This window comes from Pseudorca crassidens, chromosome 3, assembly GCF_039906515.1.
Source record: "Pseudorca crassidens isolate mPseCra1 chromosome 3, mPseCra1.hap1, whole genome shotgun sequence".
Lineage (NCBI taxonomy): Eukaryota > Metazoa > Chordata > Mammalia > Artiodactyla > Delphinidae > Pseudorca > Pseudorca crassidens.
The window spans coordinates 64,155,173-64,180,568 of NC_090298.1; the positions used below are offsets into that span (position 1 = coordinate 64,155,173).

The 25,396-nt window shown below is 37.3% G+C and overlaps 1 protein-coding gene across 4 annotated transcripts in view; it reads left to right on the plus strand.

The window, feature by feature from the left end:
• Positions 1-25,396, plus strand: part of MSH3 (mutS homolog 3) — a 181,068-nt gene that overhangs the window by 53,101 nt on the left and 102,571 nt on the right. For 3 of the 4 annotated variants that reach the window (XM_067731131.1, XM_067731134.1, XM_067731133.1), the window contains exons 9-12: positions 5,091-5,203; positions 7,815-7,929; positions 13,563-13,647; positions 16,081-16,190. In XM_067731131.1, the coding sequence (XP_067587232.1) occupies positions 5,091-5,203; positions 7,815-7,929; positions 13,563-13,647; positions 16,081-16,190 (423 nt within the window). The remainder of the gene's footprint in view (positions 1-5,090; positions 5,204-7,814; positions 7,930-13,562; positions 13,648-16,080; positions 16,191-25,396) is intronic. The other variant, XM_067731132.1, reaches the window with a different exon arrangement.

The window sequence follows — 25,396 nt, forward strand, 5'->3', positions numbered from 1 at the left end:
CAATCTCGATCTCTATTGCATTCTGTCCTCAGAGGAAAGAATTAATCACTCAGCAAGCTTGGAATCAATCCGTATTATTATTATCAATAAGGACACTGTCAGAAGAGGCCTTGGGTTTTCCTAGAGTAGATTGTCAGCCTTTAGCAAGGCTCTTTTTATCTATAAAAATTATAGTTTCAAAAGCCAGCATAGATCATAAATTGGTAAGTTGACATTTGGTCACAATTAAACATTATCAAAATCTTTGTAGGTAGTTTGCTACTCAGCACCAGAGAATCACCAATTTTATGTCCAAGTTGACATTACTGGGTCTAAAGTTCCCCCCTTTTTTAGTGTAGGTTCCACACTTGTTGAGAGTTTTATTGCCACTTAATTTTTCGAAAACAATATATTTGACAACACAGAGGCATGTAACATATGAAAAGGATTTTTTTAAATTAGAAATCTTGGGACTTCCCTGGTGGTCCAGTGCTAAAGAATCCACCTTACAATGCAGGGGACATGGGTTCGATCCCTGGTCAGGGAACTAAGATCCCACTCGCTGCAGGGCAACTAAGCCCGAGTGCTGCAACTACTGAGCTTGTGTGCCTCAACTAGAGAGCCCGCGCGCCACAAACTACAGAGGACACGTGCTCTGGAGCCTGCGCGCCACAACTAGAGAAGAGAAAACCTGCTGCCACAGCTAGAGAGAAGCCCTCACGCTGCAACGAAAGATCCCACATGCCTCAACGAAGGTCCCACGTGCCGCAACTAAGACCCAATGCTGCCAAAAATAAATAAATAAAAAATAAATCTTCAAAAAATAAAATAAAATTAGAAATCTTAAAACAGTCCAGCTTTGCATACCCCGTGTAGTGACTGAGACTCACATGCTGACATTAGTCCTCCCATCCAGTGCAGAAGGGCAGTTGCCACCCCAGGCCCACGGAGGAGGAGCATAGCCTCTGTTCAGTGTCTTTTCTGTTTAGAAGGCTTCAGCCTCTGGTCACAAAGAGCCTCTGTAGAGGGTGGGAAGGTGTTTTTTTTATAATTTTTTAACTCCTAGGTCAATTAGGGGACCATCGTTGACTTAATTTTTTGGTGAAAAGATATTTACTGCTCACCTCTAATAGAGCAGCTGAAAACATAGACTGTCTTTGGAGAAGATTTATATTTCCACTTTGTACTCTAGTCCTACAATGGCTGCCAGTATTTTTCGTGTAGATGAGTGTTTTCAGTCTGCAGTTTGCCTGCGAGTCACCCCGAAAACCCTGTTGAAATGAAAATACCCCCTCTCCTCCAGCTTCTTGCTGAATTCAGATGGAACACATTTGGGGTGTGGCATCTGTGCTTTTAATGTGTTGCAGGTGATTCTGATGCAGGTATTTCACAGGCTACAGTTTGAGGAAACCAAGATTGACAGTTCTCTGTTGAATATAGAAATTTTACTAAAATCTAGTTTGACAAAATTCTGGTTGGATATTACTCTCTATGTATACAGTGTTTCAAGTAGACTTTTGTTTCAAAGATACAGTGATTTGATTTTATCATAAAGAAATCTAGGAAAACAGATAAGAGATTTCACATATAACTCCAATCAGTTTGTGGAAAAAAATGTTTGCATAAGGATATTTTATATACAGATTGCAGAATGTTGAATTTAACACTCTTGTAATGCTTCCATGAACGCCTCAAGGGTAACTGACGAGTCCATTTTTATCAAAATTAATGTGTTTCTAAATTCTCATCTGCTTCTCAAACAAAATATTAGAACAGTAATTGAGTTACCAGCTGCCTCGTGTGTTCACTCTAGGGACTTGTACAAAAGCATTGTGGAACTCACCTAAGGTCATTCATTGCTTTTTGAGTTACTAAATAGCTTTGCAGTAGGCTTCTAAAAATCCAGGTATTAAGGGTGTCTACAGGAAGATAAAAATTGATAAGAGATTTGCAATAGTTAGTCTGATACTCTCTCCATTGGATTAAGGTGGAAAAATCCTCTTCAGCACTACAGATGGGAGAAAATCCTCCCTCTTAGATTTCTTCCTGAAGCAGCTTATGCCTGTCATAGTCTTGCAGTAGAACAGAAAAAGCCTTTGGAGCTAGGTATGCTATCACAGATTTTCTGGGGGAAAAGAAAAACACTAAGAAATCAAATTTATAACTTTATTTAAGCAACGCAGAACATCAGGACAAATATAATATATTCTAGGAATGCAAAGATCATTCAGCATCAGAAAATATGAATAATATCTTACCAGATTAAGTGAGAGGAAACAATATGATTATTTTAATACCTATAGAAAGAACATTAGCTAAGATTCAGTAATCCTTTATGACTAATTTTTTTTTATGTTTGCAAAAACTGGGAAACTTACCAAACCTCGGGCTAATAAGTCATTTATTCCAAAACCCATTAGTAAAAATCATATTTAAGAGTCAAAACTTTGGAAGCATTCCCATTAGTATCAGTAAGAAAACAAAGGATGGCTGTTAGCCTTACCTTTGTTCAACGCAGCCCTGAAGGTCTTAGCCAGTTGTGTACTGAAACAGGAAAAAGAAATGAAAAATAGAAATTTTCTTCTTGAAGATGATATTAATTCATGCATAGACAATACAGGAAAAAAGTGTTTAGCATTGTTGCTACATATAAAAATTTAGATTCGTGTACACCAGTGATAAGCTTTTAGTTAATGTAATAGAAGAAAAGATTCCCTTCACAGTAGTATTAATCTATAATATATCTAAGAGTGAGCACAACCAAAGATATATATAACATGGAGAAAATTACAGAACATTATTGTGAGATATAAAAGACATGAATAAATAGAGACATTATGCCATCTTTAACAATAGGATATCTTGATTTGTTAAGATATCATTTCTCTCTAAATTAATTCATTGCAAATCCAGTCAAAAGCCCAATAAGGTTTTTGTGAAACTTGACAAAATGAATCTAAAATTTCTAAAAAAATTCAAAAGCCCAAGAATAGCCAAGACAATCTTGAAAAGCAAGGTAGGGGCCTTGCCACAGATATTGATACCAAGCCATGGAAATTACAATACTGTGGTCCTGATACAGAGATAGACAAAAAGATCAGTGGAATAGGATAGAAGCCAGAAACAGGGTCACACATATGTAGAAATGTGGAGGCAGCAGTCTAAATTAGTAGGAAAAGATGGAATGTTTTATAATGGTGCTTTATCCTTAATTGAGAATCATATGGAAAATAAAAGTGTATTTCTACCTTCACACCATCCCCCAAAATAAATTCAGGTGAATTAAATTTGAAAAGCAAATCTTAAAAATTTACTCAAAAATAAGAAATAATTGAAAATTTAAAAACAGATACAAAGAAACGAAATTGAGCTATTTGTAGTGAGGTGGATGGACCTAGACACTGTCATACAGAGTGAAGTAAGTCAGAAAGAGAAAAACAAATACCGTATGCTAACACATATATATGGAATCTAAAAAAAAATAAAGGTTCTGAAGAACCTATGGGCAGGACAGGAATAAAGATGCAAACGTAGAGAATGGACTTGAGGACATGGTGAGGGGGAAGGGTTAGCTGGGACGAAGTGAGAGAGTGGCATTGACATACATAAACTACGAAATGTAAAATAGATAGCTAGTGGGAAGCAGCCGCATAGCACAGGGAGATCAGCTTGGTGCTTTGTGACCACCTAGAGGGGTGGGATAGGGAAGGGTGGGAGGGAGGAAAATGCAAGAGGGAAGGGATATGGGGATATATGTATACATATAGCTGATTCACTTTGTTATATAGCAGACACTAACACACTGTTGTAAAGCAATTATACTCCAATAAAGATATTAAAAAAAAATGTCCATCTTCATGTATAAATCTTAGAAATATAATTCTGAGTGCAAAAGCAAGTTGTAGAAGGATAGGTGTAATAGAGTACTGCCTATATGAAATTTAAAACATGAAATGGTACAGTGTATTGTGTAAAGATGCTAAAATATATTGTAAAGTATAAAAACATACATGGTGCTAATATACACCAAATTGAAGGTAGTGTTTACTTCTGAAGATGGTAGATGAATATGACTGAAGAGGGACGTGTGCAAGATACACCTGTATCTATAATTTTTTTTTAGATAAAAATATTCTAAAGCAACATGTGGCAAAATGTTAACATCAAGTGAATGTCCAATAGTAAAGAAATGGTGGAATAAATTATGGCTTTTACATACTATCAAATATTTTTCAGACATTAAAAAGAGTGAGTTGTAGCTAGGTTACTTTATATGGAGGGATTTCCAAGAGTTATTATTTAGTGAAGAAAAGAAGATGCAGGGAAGTTTGTATAAAGTCATCCCCATTTTATAAAACAATGCATGTATGAGTAGGTGTATATGACATACGTATGACCATATGAACATGAAAAAGATGAGGAAGCGTTCCTCCTAGGCTGTTAATGGGTTGGGAGTGAGGTGATTAGGAAAGGAGAGGAGGGGAGGGGAATGGGGAGTCAAGCAAACTAGAAAATGGAAGACAATGCACTACTAGCATGGATGATGATTTGATGATTTTGTTTATGTACTTACGTGATCATTTATGTATATACACACACACACATATGCATATTTTTTAAAAGTGTAGAACCACTTATAGAAACAGTGAGAGTTGACTTAAGGGGAATTTACTATATTTGACTGGAGGCTGTGGTAGAAGAAATGGACTTATTAGCATAGTGCCAACCAAAGATGCCACTTCAAAGAAATTAATGATGTATTCTGTTTCTAGTGGATTTAAACAATTGATGCAATTAAATTGATGCTTTTCCATTTTTCTCCCTTTTGTGTTTATTAAAGTAACTGACCTTAATTTTAATGAGTTCTTAATAACAATATATATAAAATACTCACAGTGTGCTAGGTGATATAAAATACTAGTAGTAAAAGTAATAATATTTTATGAAATGCAGCCTTTTGACCGGGAAACCTTAGCTCTTTGTCTCTTTTTTTTCAACTTGGGAGAGAATAAGGAATGAGTCTTATTTATTTTGGTCAGGTCAAGGCCTAAATACAGATAGTGCAAGATTATGGATAATTAATTTTTTAATTTTGCATTTTTTTCTTTCAGCATGCGGGATGACAGAATTCGAGTAGAAAGGATGGATAACATGTATTTTGAATACAGCCATGCTTTCCAAGAGGTTACAGAATTTTATGCAAAAGACATAGTTGACGGTAAAGGTAGATATTTTATACATGTTAGCCATGTGTCCTCAAATTTAACTGAGTTGAGATTTGGATAAAGGTGCAAGTTTGACTAAAACTCTAATGGAAACTAGATAGTTATTGATTAATAACTGGAAGTAGAGGGAAGAGTTCACTGTTATTGCACTCATCAGAAGCACAACTGCAGCTGCTTCTTTGTAATTATGCCCATTTAGTAACCTGATGTTTTTGGCATATTCATTGGAGTGTAACAAGTTAGTTACAGAAGAACCTTCCTTTTTGCTTCCTTTAAAAGATAGTCCATGATTTTCCTGCAATTTTATAAAATGTAAATCTCCTAATGAAGGCTAGCATTTCCAGAAATTGATGGCCAGAATTAAAATACCAGAACATTAGTGACAGGGTCTTAATATGTTGGATTACCATTGTTTGTCTAATTCACATTTTCTCAGCCAAGTATCTGTTTGATTTGGTCTGTACCCCTCATTCCTGCCAGTCCAGCTTATGCTAAGATCCAATTTTATCCCCTGTCACAAGCTGCAGAGCTTTCACTGTTAGACCAGCCTCCCCCAGCTCCCTCTTAGGCATCAATGTCTTGTTGGCATTTCTTTCCCCATTCCTTTTAATCTCATGGTGTCTTGGCCAAATTGAATCAGGCGTCTGAGAGTGTAACCCACTTATAATGGCAGTCCGAGATATCACCAAGGGATCATCATCTTATGTTCAACTAAAGACAAGACTAAGTCAGGAAACTATCATAAGCCACTCTTGGCATCAGATTCACTTAGAAGGATATAGGACAGAAAATCCAGTTTGCCGACAGGACGCTGTTCCTCTTAGTGGGAGGAGTCCTCAGCAGTCTGCAGCAGTCCACAGAGTCATTGGGCGCTTACAATCCCCTCCCACCTCTAGTGACTGCTCAGTTGCAAAGAAAGCAGACTTTCATCAGGGGGATGCAGGATCTGCCCTGGCTTAGAAGCCCCATGACCTATAGGAAACCTTATCTCTTGCTGGAATTTCTCCAAAGGACATGCCAAGTTTAAAGAGTCAGTGTACTCAAGGAAGGCCAAAATTCTGGAGTCAGGTATTTATAATTTCCCCTAGTTCAGATGCTGCAGTTTACTGATTTCAGGTCATTTTTACCATATGCAATGCTACCTCATAACACAATGGCACTTCATCTTTGTCAGGTTTCCTGGGGAACAGAGCTAGACAGTTAAAAGGTGAAATTCTCAGTTGAAGGGAAGAGTTTTGTTAACTCATCATTTACACCTTGGTTTTATAAAAAGCTATAGTTGAAAGTAATGTATTTTATATTGCAGATTTGTAGAGGATATCTTGTAATTTTTTCTAAAGGTTATAAATACCTACTGCAAAAAAAGTTAAAACATAGTTGTGTGTAAGGAAAAAAGTACAAGTCCTTCCCCTCAAATCCTTAAGAATTTTTTGATGTACAGATCTACACATAAACATACATATTTCTATGTATTTGTTTAATATAACTTGTATTTATTCTTTCAACTGATTTTTATTGAATGCCTATTTGAGGTATTTTACGTACTGTAAGGAATTAAACAGACAAAAATTCCTGCCCGTCTGGAGTTTACAGTCTAATAGGGGGAGGTGTACAATAAAATGGTGTTTAAAGGTGATGAGTACTATACAGAAAGGCAGGGAAGAGGTGAATTTTTAAGTAGAGCGGTGAGGGAAGGCCACACTGAGAATGTGGCAGTTGAACAAAGATTTGAACGAAGATTAAAGGAGTTAAGGGGGAAAACCACATGGACGTGTGAAGGAACAGTTTCAGGCAGAGACAACAGTAAGTACAACATATCTTAAGTGCTTGGTGTGTTTAAAGAACATCAAGGAGTCTGGGTGCTGGGACAGAGTAACTAAGAATATTAGGAGGTGTGCTCAGAGATGAAAGGAGATGGAAGGCAGGTTGTGTAGGGACTTGTAGACCCTTTACGAACTTGTGCTGCTTCTCTCAGTGAGTTGGGAAATGTTGGAGGATTTGTAAGCACAGTAATCCAGTTATGTGACGCACATTTTAAAAAGGATTCCTTTGGCTACTCTGTTAAGAATACCCTATAGGGCACAGGGATAGAGGTGGGAGACCAGATGGAAAGCTAATGGGAAAGTCATTCCCATTAGTAGGTGCATAATAATCTGGATGTACTGAAATTTATTTAAGTAATACCTTATTGATGTTCAATTAGGTTGTGTCTAATTTTTTAAGAGGGAAGAGATATGGGGATATATGTATATGTATAGCTGATTGACTTTGTTATAAAGCAGAAGCTACTAGAAAAGATGTTTCAACTCACTTTCTGGTATACACGTCTTTAACAAGCATTTTGGAGTATTTCTGGGTCAAAGGGGATGAGCATTTTACACTTTGAAAATAGTTGCTCTGTTGCTCTCCAAAAAAGGGTCATCCACCGTCAGAAAATGCCCTTCGTACCCTAAGTATTTGTAAACTTCTGTATTTTTCCAAAGGGTAATTTTGGGAGATAACGATCTAAATTATTATTTCAAAAATCATAAACTAAATTTTATTTAACTTAATGTTTGTTTTTAATAAGGAATAATAACTTTAATGAAGGTGTATATTCTGTTTTTTTAGGTTCTCAAAGTTTTTCTGGCATCATTAACTTGGAAAAGCCTGTGATTTGCTCTTTGGCTGCCATAATAAGATATCTGAAAGAATTTAACTTGGAAAAGGTGCTTTCCAAACCCAAGTAAGTGATTTATCAAAAATAAAAAAAGGGTGGTGGTATATTAAAAAACATTTCTTAAATTGAATTTGGTAAGTACTGTTGAATTGAATTTTGTTAAGTACTAGGAAAGAAGTTTACCTGCTCTGGATAGAATATTCTGGGGCAAGAATGAGCTGTGTGGTATTGTTGCTGAAGAATATTAAAAATATTAATTGACATAAATTAAAAGAAAGCTTAAGAATTCTGTCAATTTGTATTCATGATAGGTATTGAATGTATTATAGCGTTGACCACAACACCATAATATAACACTGTGCTTTATACTAATGCACAGTTAATTGAGAAGTAGTATTAAGAAGTGGTATTGAAAAGCATTCATAAAACTTCATCACCTTTCTTATTCTTGGTTTCAATTCTTATTTCACAGACCATAAAGTTGAAGATAAAGAGGACAGCTACTAACATAGACAGCTTTTTTAAAAAATTTTTTAACTTTTTTTACTTTTGGCTACACTGGGTATTTGTTGCTGCACTCGGGCTTTCTCTAGTTGTGGCGAGCAGGGGCTACTCTTCGTTGCAGTGCGCGGGCTTGTTGCGGAGCACGGACTCTAGGTGCACAGGCTTCAGTGGTTGTGGCGCATGGGTTCAGTAGTTGTGGCTCGCGAGCTGTAGAGTGCAGGCTCAGTAGTTGTGGCGCACGGGCTTAGTAGCTCCACGGCGTGTGGAATTTCCCGGACCAGGACTCGAACCCGTGTACCCTGCATTGGCAGGCGGATTCTTAACCACTACGCCACCAGGGAAGCCCCTTACAGACAGCTTTTTAAAAGAGTGATTAACTTTGTAGAGTTGAGAGATTTAAAAGCTGGCAATTGACATTCTAGGAAAATGCTAGTTTAAAGGCCAGTGGAATAAAAAAAGGGTAGCAGAATAATTTTCTTGCCTTTCCATATTCTACCTTCACTAGCCCCTTATCTTTGGCTCTGTGAAGAATTACCCTATATCATATAGATCCTGGATAAGTAAGCTACTTCCTCTTCTGCAGAGGTGGGGTGGACAGATAGGAGCTATCTCAGTAAAATGTCATTTAGTACCAAGATTGGGAAATCCTTGTCTATGTCTATTTTAATCCCACCCTGAAAGCAATACACTTCCAAGACTTCTACCCAATGCCCTAAGTATTTTGAGGTATTTCTACTCTCTTTAGTTGGAGAGCAAACTATTCTAAGCCCTATGTGAACCCTTGTTCGTCCTACTGTTTCTTGTGGTTCTTTCCCTGATCTCATGTGAGGTCCTCCGCATATTTTAGGATCAGTGCTTGGCCAAAGACTTTGATGGGACCCTTCTGCATCTCTCTGTATGCAGCTCTGTCGTCTCTGACATTCTGTCTCACAACTTCTACTTTCCTTGGTCTGTCCAAAGAGTTAGTCATAGTGTTTACCTCTTTTGTTTTTCTTCTCTCAGGGATCACAGTTCTATGCTGCCTGATGTCCAACTGCCTGAAAACAGTTTTAAATGTATATATATATGTATATATATATACACACACACATATATATAGTGTGTATGTATATATATATTTGTATAATTTTCTAGTTGTGGTTAAAGGACAGTACTCATGCATTTAATCTTTTACGAATGAAAGCAGAAGTGAGGTGCCATGATTGAACACCATAAAAAAACAACAGAAGAGGGAGATGTGTAAAGTAACATCAGCTATCCTAAAAAATGTCTGTGTTCTGAAACTTCTGGAAAACTAATTTTCACTTAAAAATTAGCAATGGGAAAAGAACCAAATTGGAATCCCATATAAAATTATAATAAAAAAGAACAAGGAGCAGGATAATGTCCTTACAGAAAGTGAACGCATGCCAGAAAGACATGCCCACAAATTATTATTGTTGTCTGAAATATTAATGAAGTATTTTCCCATGTTACTTGGAAGATTTCTCTGGAAGTTCACACAGGATGAATGCTAGCCAGGCATTGTTTATAAGGTTTATTTCAAAGCACATAAAATTTGTTTTTTTCCCAAAGGATAAATAATTTAGAATTGCTTGATCAGTGATCATATACTGTCGAATTCCTAAGGATGCTGGCAGATATAACCCTGACTTCAAAAGTATATATATAATTCCTAACTATAACCTACTAATTCAAAATGAGCTAAAAGGAAATGATGCTAAATGTGAAAGGACAAATGAGAATAGATGAGAAATAGGAAAGATTTGAAATGAGGTGATAGGATTTGAGAATGAACTATATATTAAAGAAAAAGATCAATTTAGGAATAAAGAGTAAACTAGAAGGAATACAAAAGTAAATAAATACAACAGAGATACTTTTAAGAGAAACAGAATTTGAAAAGAGAGATGCAAGAAAAGATTACCATGGCAAACCCGATGAGACAACTATCCTTAGGAAACCCTACATGCAAGCTTGACCCTTGACCGGCATCGGAGACCTTGCCTTTGGGGAGGGTTTCCAGCATTCTCTGGTAAGAATGGCTCACTGTGCCTAAACGGTTTCTGCAGACAGTATGGTTTATGCTGAACACCTACTTGTTTTCTGGGAGCTGGAATTTTGGTACACGGTGGGGAAGAGGTGCCTATGTGAATGCAGCCCCCAGTGAAAACCCTGGGTGCTGAGTCTCCAATGAGCTTCTCTGGTAGATATTTCACACATGTTGCCACAACTCACTGCTGGGGAAATTAAGTACATCTTGTGTGACTTTACCAGGAGAGGACTCTTGGAAGCTTGCCCTTGGTTTCCTCTGGACTTTGCCTTATGTACCTTTTCCCTTTTCTGATTTTGCTTTGTATCCTTTCACAGTAATAAATCATAGCTGTGGGTATGACTGTATGCTGAGTCCTGTGTAATCTCCTAGTGAATCGTTGGGGATCTGTTATACACCCTTCTTCTTATTTTCTTCTTTCATATGCATACTGGCAGCATTTAGGAATGCAAAGATATTTGTTTTAATTGCAAATAAATTAGAAGTGAATCTACAATAAAACTGAATTTTTGTCGTATGATACAATTTATAATTCATAAATTAACCATCAAAAGGTTAGACAAATGGTGAATGTATGAACTCTGAAAACTACATAGAGAACTATTCTCCACTATAAATTTCATATGTAATGTGGTAGGGTGTCTTTTTTTTTTTTGGTCTGTTTTCATTTTCAAATAATATTAATAGTATTTAAATAGAATCTTTGTAAGGGGTTGATCTTTCACATAAGGTCTACACCTTTGCTGCCTTTGTCTAAATCAGAAAGATTGGTTTTTGTTTTTGTTTTTGTTTTTTTTAAGTAGTATGGGAATGATGTAGAATCTTAAATTTCTTTGGCAATTTTCAGCAAGAACATTTTTCTCCCATTATAAAACTTGAGGGGATAAAAAGCATCCTTTGTATTATTGTTGTCTGAAATATTAATGAAGTATTTTCCCATGTTACTTGGAAGATTTCTCTGGAAGTTCACACAGGATGAATGCTAGCCAGGCATTGTTTATAAGGTTTATTTCAAAGCACATAAAATTTGGTTTTTTCCAAAAGGATAAATAATTTAGAATTGCTTGATCAGTGATCATATACTGTCGAATTCCTAAGGATGCTGGCAGATATAACCCTGACTTCAAAAGTATATATATAATTCCTAATGGAAATAGACACTGACAGAAGGAAATTTCTTTTGTATTTGTAAGGAAGAGTCAGAACTCCAGAGTACATTATCATCCAAACATATGGGAAACCTGAAGCATAGTTAGTTCTTACAGTTGCTTGGTAATTATCATTCCATAGGAATCAGTCTAACTTAATATTGCCCAGTGGTTGATCTCTTTTATTAAGATCAGTGCAGATGTCAATGCTGCTGAATTGTGGGTCCTTGATGCCAACTAAGCATCCTTCGAGAGTCTGTCTTATTAAGGTACTCAAGTGTTCATTAATCACCCCTAGGGTGTAGGTTAAACCTGTCAAGAACAGGGGAAGTAAATGACTTTTCTTTAAACACATAGGAACTGGTTAGATAGCAACTCAGAGTCCAGGCTAGCAATACTTCCAACTTGTATCTTTGACCATGAAGGTGTGTGAACATCTGTCAGCTGTACAGCAAATCACTGCCTAATTGTTTCTTCCTGAAAATAATGTTTTACATTTTATTACTGTCTCTGGGTGTTTCACATACATTTCTGGGCTTTATGACTCAAAGGAAACCAAACAAACCCAAACTGGCCTCCCCACAGAAAGATGGCAGACCTTTGCTGAGCATATACTTTCTGCTAGGGTCTGCAGGTGCTGCAAAATGTATAAGACACAGAGAACCCATGCCTCCAAGGAGCTTAGATCTATTAATGAGGATAGCAGAAGAAGATAAATTACTGTAATGCAAGGCAAATCAAGTTAACAGTTGTAAGAAGGAGAGAATGGCCTACACACACCTACTATCAGTGTTGGAGTTGCTTCCCTCTAAAAATCATTAACAAATCATCCTTTGGAAACTAGGTCAAACCTGTTGCAGGTAAATTACACTGCCAGGGGACAGTGTTCAGTTACTAGGCAACATTCCTAATATGCAGTAAGTTATTTCTTTTTCAGGGCTCTGGAACCTTAGTTGTGGGAGTCATCTAGAAGTGGAGGCATCTCTCAATGAGCACTGGCTCCTTGGGCTCTGATTTTAGGCTCTAGATTCCTGGATGAAAGCTTGCTTCTATAACTGGCTTAAGAAACTGGATTTTATTTACATCTTATTATGGCCATGATGAGTGGGGTTAGTTTTATGATGCAAACACTCATGCTTTCCTTCCAAATAGTTTAGTGACTTGCCGTTATTTTTCTTGCTTGGAAAAATGAGCCATCAAATCTGTAAGTGCTGTGGACAGAAATGTCAAAGGACTGGCTTATAAAGGAAATTAATTACTGGGTTAGTAATGCATTGATTAATATACTTTTTAACATGACAGGCTAATAAGGACAAAATTTGAATTGTGCATACATTTATTAATCACATTGAACTCAATAGTCAAGTTTATTTGAAATTTATTGAATTTTTAATCTAGTTTGGGATAGTTACAGGGACATATGGAGAATGTGAATTCTTTGAACTTAAGGAAGTAATTTCTACTTTTTCAGTTTTATACTCTACTAAAACATTAGCCACATTAATTTGTGGTCTTAATTATAGAGTAAATAACATTTGCACATACCAGAATGTTGATTAAAAGCTTTTAAAGTGTTTATCAGGATGATCTCATGCTAAAGAATAAGGAGGACGTTTTTAAGTATACTGACATATTTTTCTAGCAAATTGCATACCTTTTCCTGAAGAGACCACCACTTGCTCTGCCAATGATAAAAGACTATGTTTGGTTCTATTACTGGAAATATAAAAAAATTTAAAAATTGTTGGTACCATTACTTCCGTTTCTTGTTCTTGGTTTTTGGTGTGACAACAGCTGTCCTTTCACATCAGTTTACCTAACAGCGCCCAGTGTCGATAGAAGATACTCTCATAATGATGAATATTCTTTTTGGCTTTTTTGGGTTCGATTTCCTATCGCAGGAAATCATGTTACTTGAGTATTTCTAATGCCTAAATTAGTTTTTCTCTTTCTTTATGCACTTGCATCATGGCTCATATTTCATTCTTTTACAGGAATTTTAAACAGTTGTCAGGTGAAATGGAATTTATGACAATTAATGGAACAACATTAAGGAACCTGGAAATCCTTCAGAATCAGGTCAGGTAAACATAAGGCCTATTAGATTCAAAATGGTTTTGAAAAAAAATGTGGGATAAGGTAGCAGTCTGTTCTTAGGTATGCAGGTGAAAACAGTGTTGTCTTCAGCTGGCAGCTCTGCCTGACATCTACTGGTAACTGCAGTGCTCACTTTTTCTGAGGACCAAATACATGAAATACTTACTTGGGGGTTATGTTGGGAGCTATAGAGCTGTGCTTTTTAATGATTGAAGCAACACGTCCATCCTGATAATTTCTTTATCAAATATTTCTTTGGAAAGGCATCATCTTTGGAAATTAATGTAAAGTGGATTTTTTTGGTCTGCTTGGTTATGTTTTTTCTACATACTTTTAACTGATTGTTGAAATGTCTGCAGTCTTACTTCATTATCCAGCATATAAAGCAAGTTTCTCTGATACTCAGTTTGACTGTAAGATGCATAATATTTCACTTCGCAAACTTCCATCATTGTTTACTTGCCCTTTACTGATGAATGAGAAGGGTAATGAAGACATTAAAATTATTGCTTTCATGTATTAAACTATCACTTGGAAATGTGAGATATTATATTGTAAAACTAATGTTATTATAACATAAAGTCACAGAAAGAAAAAGCAGTTCCAAGTCATTTGAGTAAGTAGTGGAAAAGCTGAACCATCTGCTGTGAATCACTAGAACTGCTGTGAATTAAAGTAAATGCTGAATGTATTCTCCTGACTCCTGGATTTGTATATTGCTGTCTAGTTTCTCTCACTTGGTTTCTCCCTCTGCCAGGCTGTCCTTGTATACTGGAGTCAGCCTTCCTTTTATGCAATAACATTTTTATCATGTCATTCTGTCATCCGGAAGTTGAGTATATTTCCCGCAAGTCTTTCTCATCAACTCTGTAAACATCCCCGAGGTAGCAGACAAAAGGGCATTTCTGGGGTGAAGAAGAGCCCACAGTCAAAGCCTGCAGACACAGCCCTGGTATTCCAAGATTTCTTTACTTCTGCCACATCCTCCCTGTTCACATCCTTTACAGTGGAGTCAGTTCTGAAATCAAATTCCTAAGGCAAAAATCATCCGTCATCAGAATACCCTCTAAAATCCCTTTCTTTATCAGGACTTGGGCCCTTGTAGAAATAGAAGCTGAGAATTAGCATCTTCTGCTTGTCTTTGTGCTTGGGCTTTGTCCTCCTTTACCACAGAGCAATGGAAAGGGGTCATGAGGAGGGAGCTGGTTGCCAGGGAGAGCAAAGGTGTAACAGGACTCAGGTCTCCCCCAGCTCTCCCTCTCTTGTCTGAGCCTGCTTCTCCAATGATGCCAGGTAATTAGAGAATGAGTCCCCTCCACCGTACTCTTCCTGGGACCCTTTACTGTGGTCCAGGCAGTCGGGCTCTCGTCTCAGGAAGGGATGGTGCAGTCACTGATGTGGGTTCTCCTCATAGGTCTGCTCTGCCTGCCCAGCTCCTCAGGGAGCCTTCCATGACCACTGTAGTTTCTGTGTGTGCTCTGCTTTAAACTCCTAAGGCCTGGAGAGGTTATAGCACACTTTTTATAGTTGATTTCTGCCAGGTGGCATTGTGTCCTCATTAGGAGTCTTTTCTCCCACACTTGGATGTAAGTGCCCTGAGGGAGGGACCATGTCTTAATATACCTTTGCCACTTATTCTATTGAGCTCACAGAAGGTATTATGTAAGTACCTGCTCGTTGATTTGAAGGAAAAGGAAAGAGTAAAAAAAAAAAAAAAAAAAAAAACCAGGTGAAAACAACTTTGTGTTCCAAATAGAACTTAAACCTATTATTAGACATTTTGTACTACAGTGAAACCTTGGTAAAATTTAATACCATCTCTAGTTAATTGTAAAATTTTTTTAATGGCTTAACTTTAAAGTGGCAAAGCATAGATAAATTTTTGCTAAGGATTTAATAAAACAGACTAAAATCAAACCCTTCAGGGGTACAGTCCTAGAGTGCAGTACAGGTTCACTTCTCTCCTTAAACTTGTTCAGTGTTGTCATGAGAGTATCTGTCTTTAGAATGGCAACCCTTAGGTAGTGGGAGATACTGAACTGCCAGAGGAAAATGAAATTATCTTCACTGTGCTTTCCAAGGCAGGAAAGGATGCAGTTATATTTTTGAGATGTTTAGGACAAACATTTCAAAAGAGACTTCTCAATAATTTATTGTTAGTGAACTAAAAACTATACATAGACTGTATCTTTCTTGTGTAAAATATAAGTACTTTGTGTGTGTATATAAGGATGTGTGTATGTATACATTCATTCATCTGACATTAAATGAACACCTGTTTTGAGCTCTGTTTTATGCTAGGGCGTATCATTTAAAATTGGGGTCTATGGAATAATGAGGATGCATGAACAACTAGCAGTTTTGGTACAAATACAATCATCTAGTTAATAAACCTTGTTTTCTGGTCTTTTTTAGACTGATATGAAAACCAAAGGAAGTTTATTTTGGGTTTTAGACCATACTAAAACTTCATTTGGGAGACGGAAGTTAAAGAAGTGGGTGACCCAGCCACTCCTTAAACTAAGGTAAAAGGAATTGTCTTTTGTGTGTTTAATCTGAACACTGTTTTCAGTTGGGGAAGATTTTATTTTGTATCTGGCAATAGACTATTATCGGGAAGATTTTTTTCCTTGTCCCTAACAACGAGCCTGCTTTCAGTTGGAAGACATGGGGTCTGCCCGGAGAAAGTGAGTTAACCAGTTAGTTGGGGTCATCAGTAGCATAAGGGTGTAGGGGGAGAGAGGCTGGGGCGATGGGGCACTGCCTTTTGTTGAGGGCTTTGAAGGCTGGGTTGAGGAGCTGGTAGCCAGAGGAGGTTAATCCAGTGATTCTGCACATGGGAGTGATAGGATCAGAGCTGGCTTGTGTGTGGGAGCAGACAAAGTGGTCATGGGTGGGGAACAAGTTAGCAAGTTCACGGAGAGGTTCTGAGGACCTGAGCTAAAGAAGTAACAGTAGGAATCTGAAAGAGGGCTTAGATGTGAGATGTTTAAGAAGGTAGGATGAGTAAACTAGGTGTGCTTTCAGGAAGGTAGGTGAGTCTGGTGCCTAAAACACAGTGGTTTCCAAGCTTGTCTGCACGTTGGAATCACCTGGGTAGCTTTGAAATACTTAACGCCTGTATCCAGCCCCCAGATATTGTGATTTCAGTGGCCTCCAGTGTGGCCTGGGAGTTGGAATTTTTAAAAGCTCCCAGATGATTCTGACATGCAGATAGATTTGGGAGCTGTGACCTATGCCTGTCACATAGTAGGAGTCCAAATAATGTTGACTGACGGACTGAATGAATGAATGCTATTATTTATTGTGCTTTTACTATGTACCAGTATTTAATATTCAGAATCATCCTCTGAGGGTGGGTCCTTGAGATGAGTAAACAGATTCAGAGAGCTTCAGTAACTTGCTTGATGTTTCACAGCTGGTAGAGCCTAGATTTAAAATCAGCATTGAATCCATCTTGAACAGCTTCCCATATGGACGGACCAGAGAGAATGTAGTGCTGGTGCTGTTAGTGGGCTCTGTCAACTGAGTCAGTCCCACTAAGGCTGCAGCTCACCACCCCCTAGCCAGCCCACTGTGTTCTCACCGTTGCAGTGGTACAGTACCTCCTCACAGGGCTGCGGTAAGGAATAGAATGAGGCAGTAATCTTCACTGCCAGTTTTGAGCTCTTTATCATATAGCAAGCACTATGCTAGGGGCTTTACGTGCATCGTCTCTTAAACTGCACAGCAGCCTCACTAATGGCTGCATCTTATGCTGTGCTTAGTAAATAGCCATCTTTGGCAAAGGATAGCAGATGCTGTTACTGTTAGTCCTAAGCTTTAAGATACTGTTCTGATGATGATTGGTTACTAAATCACTTCACCTTTTAGTGGGTCATTACGGTTTCTTTTCTTGACCATAAAGACCTTCGGACAGGGGTAACTGACTAGGTAAAGAAGGAATTCTGAAAATGGAAGTATCTACTTTGGTTCAGTATTCAAACAAGATAAAGATACCTCATGGAGCAAAAGCAGACAAGATGGCTTTCTGTAGATAGTGTGCGGACAGCAATATAAGGGGTGTTGCCTTCTGGCTGATAGAAAGGCATCTAAAGCATCCACATTATTATTTTTATTTTATTTGGTTGGTTGAAATATTCAACAGAAACAGACTTGCTAGCAGACTTTTACATGCAAATTAAATTTTTTATTTCTGTTGTTAAATTTGTTTTGTATAAACAGGATTAATTTGAGATAAATTCAGTAGATCGTGTTGTATGCTCTTTGGGGGTTGATCATGTACTCTTTGGGACCCTCCTTTCCCAAAAAGGCTGAGAGAAGGTACTCCATGCATTGAACTCCAGTGCTTTCAAGTATGAACTTTAGACCAGCCTAAAACATATATAGCTGAAAACAGGCACACAAAACTTCTTCCTTTGCCATTTTTATTTTAAATCATAGTTTAAAAACTTTAAGCTTCCTAATCCATTAAAATTGAATTCAGGGACTTCCCTGGTGGTCCAGTGGTTAAGAATCTGCCTGCCAGTGCAGGGGATGAGGGTTCGATCCCTGGTCAGGGAACTGAGATCCCACATGCCATGGGGCTGAACTCGTGTGCCATAATTAGAGAGCCTGCATGCCACAACTACAAAGCCCATGCCCCACAACTAGAGAGAAGCCTGTGCACCACAACTAAGACCCGACACAGCCAAAAATAAATAAATAAATATTAATAAATAAAAATGTGCTTATAAAAAAAATTGACTTCAAAAGAATTCCAGTTATATCTTAATTGCACTTGCCATGTCTTCCAAACAAATGCCTAGAGAAAATCTTCAGCTGATTAGTCAGTAGTTCAGCTATATATTTATTGTTGTTGTTGTTTTAGTACTAACATTAGGTGCCATGCATCCAGGCTAATATTCTGTCTCTGACATAGGCAGCCAAAGGTTAGTTTAAAGCCTAGTTTTCGTCTATAGTGAGATCATACAGCAAATAATTGGTGACAAGGGAACTTAGCAAGCTATAAGGTGGATCTCCCAAAGTTCTTCAAGAGCCATTATTTGTCAGTCGTCCATGAATTCTCTTAAATCCTTTAGGATCTTTTTAACATTTTTAACCTATTTTAGCTTCCAGGGCAATCACACAGTTCATAAATTCAGGACCAAGTGTTTCAAGTTTCAGAGGATTTTCCACTCCCACTACTTTTTATTCTATAAAATGGCCTCTTTGGTGCAAATTTTTCTAGTGACTTTCTAGAAAGTACAAATGGCTTTTACCCTATACTTACTGATTCAAAGAATTCACTTGGGTTATTGAGGTCAGATGTTACTCTACTGAAACCACATTGGCTTTTATAAATAGGCTATGCTTTCTTATGTGTTGTGCCCCATACATTTTATCAGTTCTGTAATTTTAGGCAAGAAGATTCTTCAGTGTAGGTCTCTGGCTTCTTATAACCGAATGCCATGTTGGCAAGCCATTAGTCCTAAGACCTTTTAAAATTAAATTATATTGAATTCATTTTTTTCGAGATTCCATCTTTGAATTTCTTCTGCTTCTTTTAGTTGATATGGTCTTGTCAGTCTTTTATACATATACCATAGGTACTTTTTTGGTTTCCTCCACAAGCCCCAAAATGCAAATTCTGCTTGTATATAGTGACTGGTTGGGAGGGGGGAGGGGCAGAAAACTTTGAAAAATGTGGGATGAGTATCTAAAATGGTATTTTAGGCAAAATATTAATTTCCAAGGCAGATTTGGTCATCTCAGAAGAGTATTCAAGATTCAGTAACTTACCCTGTGTTTTGAAATATTAAGCAAAGGTAAGTTCTGAGTTTTCTCCGTGAGTACCTCTTCTTCTACCTGCACCTTAAGTGTTGATGTTACCCGTGGTTCTTTCCTGGGGCATCTTCTTACTTTCAACACTACTTAGGATCTTATCTGTGGCCATGGCTTCTCCTGTAACTCATGTGCAGATGACTTTGTCTCCATTATCTCCCGTAGCTCCAGACCCACACATCCACTAGCATGGCTCTGCCTCAGGAAATGTTCAACATGAGTATGCAGAACAAATTGGAAATAAGACATTTCCTTCAGTGAGATATTGATTTCTTGGAAATGCAGCTGTGTGTGTGTGTGTGTACATGTGTGTGCAGGTGTGCATACACACTTATAGAACAGCAGATTATTAACCACAAAGGGAACCTGAGAAATCAGTTCCTCCCCTTCTAGTGGATGAACTATTTTGATCAATGATGAAAACATTGTCTCTCTGCAAGAAGTAGTAGTATATCATCTTGCCTTTTTGTAAAATCACTTTTTATGAAAGGCACTCAGATGAAAGCCCTTTCATGAAAGACTTTTTATTAAGGAAACTAAGCATCTCCATGCCTCTGTGTTGCCCTTCTCTGTTTCTATCTGCATTACCCAAAGATGATTTTTTTAAAAATGTATATCTGATTATGTTTTGCTCCCTACTATTTACCGTTCTCACAGCACACTAAGGTGTGATATATTTCTGGACCTTTGTACAGTCTGTTCCCTTTTTCTAAAGTGGAAACTACTCATTTTTGTCTCCCTTACTTGCTGGCTGCTTCTTCAAAGTTTCCTTTGCTCACTGTTCATCTTCTCTGTATCTTTCAAATGTTGGAGTTCCTGAGGCCTGAACCTTAGGAGCTCAGCTTTCTTCCTTCCCTTATCCTTCCCTCCCCTTCTCTTCTCTCCAATGAACTTACCTATGCCCATGACCATAAATATCAAAATGTCAGTGATTCTCAAATTTGTATCTTTGGTCCTTACTCTCCTCTATTCTCCAGGCTTATATATTCAACTCAGGCTCCTAAACACATAGGTGTATCACAGGCATCTCAAACTTAACGTATTCAACCCTATTCCTCCTCCTGGTTCCCTGTCCCCTCCACCTAATGCGTTGCTTGGGCCAGAAACCTGGGAGTTACTCTGGACATTTCCTTTTGACAACCACATCCAATCTAATACTAAGTCCTATGCTTTTACCTCTAAAATATATCCAGAGACTGTGCATGTCTTGCCATCTTGACTGCAGTCAGTCCCACGTGGACTGCTGCAGTATCCTCCTAACTGATCTCTTTTTTGAAAATAAAAGCTGAATCATGTTACTCCCCTGCCTTAAACTCTTCATTGGCTTTCCATTGTGCTTCAAATAAAATTAGAATTCCTAAACATGGCTGTTTTGTCCGACTCTCCTCTGCATTCATGCATTCATTGTCGTCTGTTCACTCTGGCCTTCCTTTAGTTCCTGAGCATCCCAGAGCTTTTTCTCTTCTCATGGTCTCTGCATTTACTCGTCTCTCTACCTAAAATATTCTTTTCTTTCTCTTCAGTTTTTACACAGCTAACTGCTTTATTCTTTAGGTTTTACCTTAAAGTGTTAGTTCTTCAGAGAGCTTTTCTCTGACATCCTGATCTAAATTATGTTCTTCGTATTATTCTTGGATAGTGTATATAGGACTTACTATGATTGGTATTTGTTTATCAGTGTTTGTTTAATATCTGCCCGTCTCACTCAACTGTGTGTTTCATTTATAACAAGCAATTGATAAGTATTTTTCCCCTGTGCTCATTTTTCTACATTTGCACTTTTTAAACAAAATCTGTATTATTAGTGTCAAATACACATAATGTAAAATTTATCTTAATCATTTTTATGTGTACATGTCATTAAGTACAGTACATTCATTAAGTACATTTTAAGTGTATTAAATACGTTAGTATTGTGCAACCATCACCACAGTCCATCTTCAGAGCTCTTTTCATCTTGCAAAACTGAAACTCAGTACACGTTCATGAATAACTTCTCAGTACTCATTTCTCCTAAACTGGCAAACACCATGTTACTTTCTGTCTCTATGAAGTTGACTATTATAGGTATCTCATATAAGTGGAATAACACAAGGTTTGTATTTTTGTGACTATCTTACCACTTAGCATAATATCTTCAAGGTTCATTCATGTTGTAGCATATATCAGTATTCCTTTTTTTAAGTTGAGGTATAGTTGTATAGTAGATTCACAACATTATCACTGTGTTGTATACCTGAAACATATAATATTGTAAAACATAGTGATTGAATATTTTTATAGATTATATTCAATTTAAAGTTATTACAAAATAATGGCTATAATTCCGTTTGTACAATATATCCTTGTTTATTCTATACATAATAGTTTGTATCTCTTAATCTCATACCCCTATCTTGCCCCTCCACCTTTCCCTCTCCCCCTTGGTATCCACTAGTTTGTTCTCAATGTCTGTGGAGTCTATTTCTGTTTTGTTATATAAATTTGCTTGTTTTATTTTTTAAATTTCACATATAAGTTATAGAGTAGAATATTTGTCTTTCTCTTTCTGACTTATTTCACAAGCATAATACTCTCTAGGTCCATCCACATTCTTGCAAATGGCAGAATTTTATTCTTTTTTATGGCTGAAGAATATTCCATTGTATAAATATACTAGATCTTCTTTATCGATTCATCTATTGATGGACATTTAGGTTGCTTCCATTTCTTGGCTATTGTAAATAATTCTGCAATGAACATTGGGGTGTATGTATCTTTGTGAATTAGTGTTTTTGTTTTCTTTAGATATATACCCAGCAGGAGAATCGCTGGATCGTATGGTAGTTCTACTTTTAGTTTTTTGAGAAACCTCCATGCTCTTTTCCATAGTGGCTGCACCAATTTACAGTCTCGCCAACAGTGTATTAGGGTTCCCTTTTTCCATATCCTCTCCAGCATTTGTTATTTGTAGACCTTTTGATGATAACGATTTTGACAGGTGTGAGGTGATATCCCCTTGTACTTTTGATTTGCGTTTCTCTGGTGATGAGTGACGTTGTTCATCTTTTCATGCGTCTGTTGGCCATCTGTATATCTTCTTTGGAAAAATGTCTGTTCAGGTCTTCTGCCCACTTTGGAATCCGGTTGTTTTTATTTTATTTTTTTGATATTGAGCTGTATGAGCTGTTTTTATATTTTGGATATTAGCTCCTTATTGGTCATATCATTTGCAAATATTTTCTCCCGTTCAGTAGGTTGTCTTCTAATTTTGTTGATGGTTTCCTTTGCTGTGCGAAAGCTTTTAGGTTTAATTAGGCACCATTTGTTTATTTTTGCTTTTATTTCTTTTGCCTTAGGAGACAGATCCAAAACAATATTGCTACAATTTATGTCAAAGAGTGTTCTGCCTATGTCCTCTTTTAGGAGTTTTACGGTTTCAGGCCTTTCATTTAAGTCTTTAATCCATTTTGAGTTTATTTTTGCATATGGTGTGAGGAATGCTGTCATTTCATTGATTTACATATAACTGTTCAGTTTTCCCAGTACCACTTACTGAAGAAGCTGTCTTTTGTCCACTGTACATTCTTGCCTTCTTTGTCATAGATTAATTGACCATACGTACATTAATTGACCATGGGCTCTCTATTCTGTTCCATGGATCTATGTGTCTGCTTTCTGTGCCAATATCCTACTGTTTTGATTACTGTGGCTTTGTAGTATAGTCTGGTAAGTATTTATTGAATGGATAATGAAAAGAAAGTCCTTAAAGTCATTAAAGTCCTAACTCAGACTCCTCCTTTGAGAAGTCCTCCTTGTTCTCCTTCCTCCCGTTATAGAAAGTTATCTACTCTCAATTATGTCCTGTTTCTTACTACTTCACCCCAAACACACACATAGAATACACTGGCAGCTCATAGTACTTTGAATATAACAGATGATCAAGAAACTATGAACAAATGAATCCATTTGAAAATCTTAGGGTTCTCAGTAGGCTTTGAAAATAAAGACAAACCTATATAAGGGAAGTTTAATTTTCTGAGAAAAACTTCTTGATTGTAAAAGAACCTTAGAAGCAGTTTTCTTTCATGTGATTCCTTGTTTTAGTGCCACAGACTTGGTTCTGAGAAATCATTTCTTCTCTTTTAGTGGAATAATTGCTTGTTCAGGTGTGAAAACATTGTACTTAACAGTGGAAGAAATGGTGTGGCGACATCTTGCATTCTTGTCAAACCCCTAGTGGAATTAAAATAGATAGAAGTTGATCAGAGAAAGTCATGTGACTTAGTAAGGAAGCCAGGCTGGGTGACAGGAAGGGGCTATCATCCACCTCAGGCATAGCTAGTTTTAAGTATCATGTAAAAAGGTCTAGCTCGTAACTCTAAACCCATCTGAATCAGAATTTATTTGCTTAGAAATATTTGGGGTCAACGTGATTTTCATATGGCTCTTAAAGACCATACCTGTAGAATCTGAATTACATAATTGGTGATTTAGACAGTGTATTAGTTTACTATGGCTGCTGAAACAAAAGTACCACAAACTGGGTGGCTTAAATGGCATAAATTTGTCTCACAGTTCTGGAGGCTAGAAGTCCAAGATCAAAATGTCAGTGGGCCTGTGAGGGAGAATCTATTCAGTGTCTCTCTCTTAGCTTCTGGTGGTTTGCTGGCAATCTTGGGTGTTACTTGGCTTGGAGATGTGTTGTCTGTTATCTCTGCCTTTATGTTCACATAGTATTCTCCCTGTGTGCATTTCTCTTCATGTGGCATTCTTTTAATAAGAATAGAGTCAAATTGGATTAGGGGCCTACCCTATTCTAGTATGACCTCATCTTAACTAATTACATCTACAATAACCCTATTTTCAAGTAAGGTCACATTCTGAGGTACGGAGGTCTTCGACATATATTTTTGGGGGGACACAGTTCAATCCATAACAGATAGGCTCAGTTATTTCATATCTTTCCTCTTCTTGGCATGGGCAGATCAAATGTACACATCTCTGGAATGGAAACAAGTGTTTTGATGATTATTTAAATGTATCACACATTTATTCAATATCTGTAGTGAGATTGTAAAGAACACTGAATTTTGTAAATTGCAAACATTATGCAATTTTGCTCCTATAGTACAGTATTCTGAAAAATCTTTACTCTCCCTTACCTTTGAAAAACATTCTGGATTGTATCTGTCCAGGTGAAGGTATTTATGCAAAATGTTAGATTGATTTTAGGGATGAAAATGAGACATATTTTTTTAAAAAAAGAAAGGGAAATGTTTGGTAGAAAGGAGCAGACGTCCAAATCTAAGAGTTGAGGAAAGAAGAGTAGCCAAGGTGGGAAGAGGGAAGTGCTGAGGCTTGAGAGGTGAGGTCTGTTCCTCTGTAAACTAGTCTCTATGTGGGGGGAAGCAGAAGATGAAAACTCAAGAGGATCATATGAGTGGAAAGAAAATGGCAGAAAGGGAAACCAGGTCTAACTGGTGTTTCATCTGGTTTTTCAGCTGCATTTTTCATCTGTGTTATCTCTGTTCTTTCAACTATCCTCAGAGATGGTTACTGCTTCTATATTATAGATGAGAAAAACTGACACTCAGGTTCATTAACTGAGATCATCCAGCAAAGCGCATAGGGCTATGTCTGAAAGCACAGTTTTGGAGTTAATGAGACACTTGAGCTTGTTCTGATTCCCTCATTCAGTTGTGTCACTTGGGTCACGTTATGAACTTTTGTACACCTCAGTTTCTTTACCTGTAAAATGGGAATTGCATTACCTACCCCATAGTGGTGTTGTGAGGACCAAATAAGATGGTACATATAAAGGATTACTGTGGTTCCTGACATCAGTTGTGCAGTCAAGAAGATAGCTGTGAGCTTTGTGATACCAAAAAATTGTAAGCAACCTAGCTATTAGTAGGGGAATGGAAAA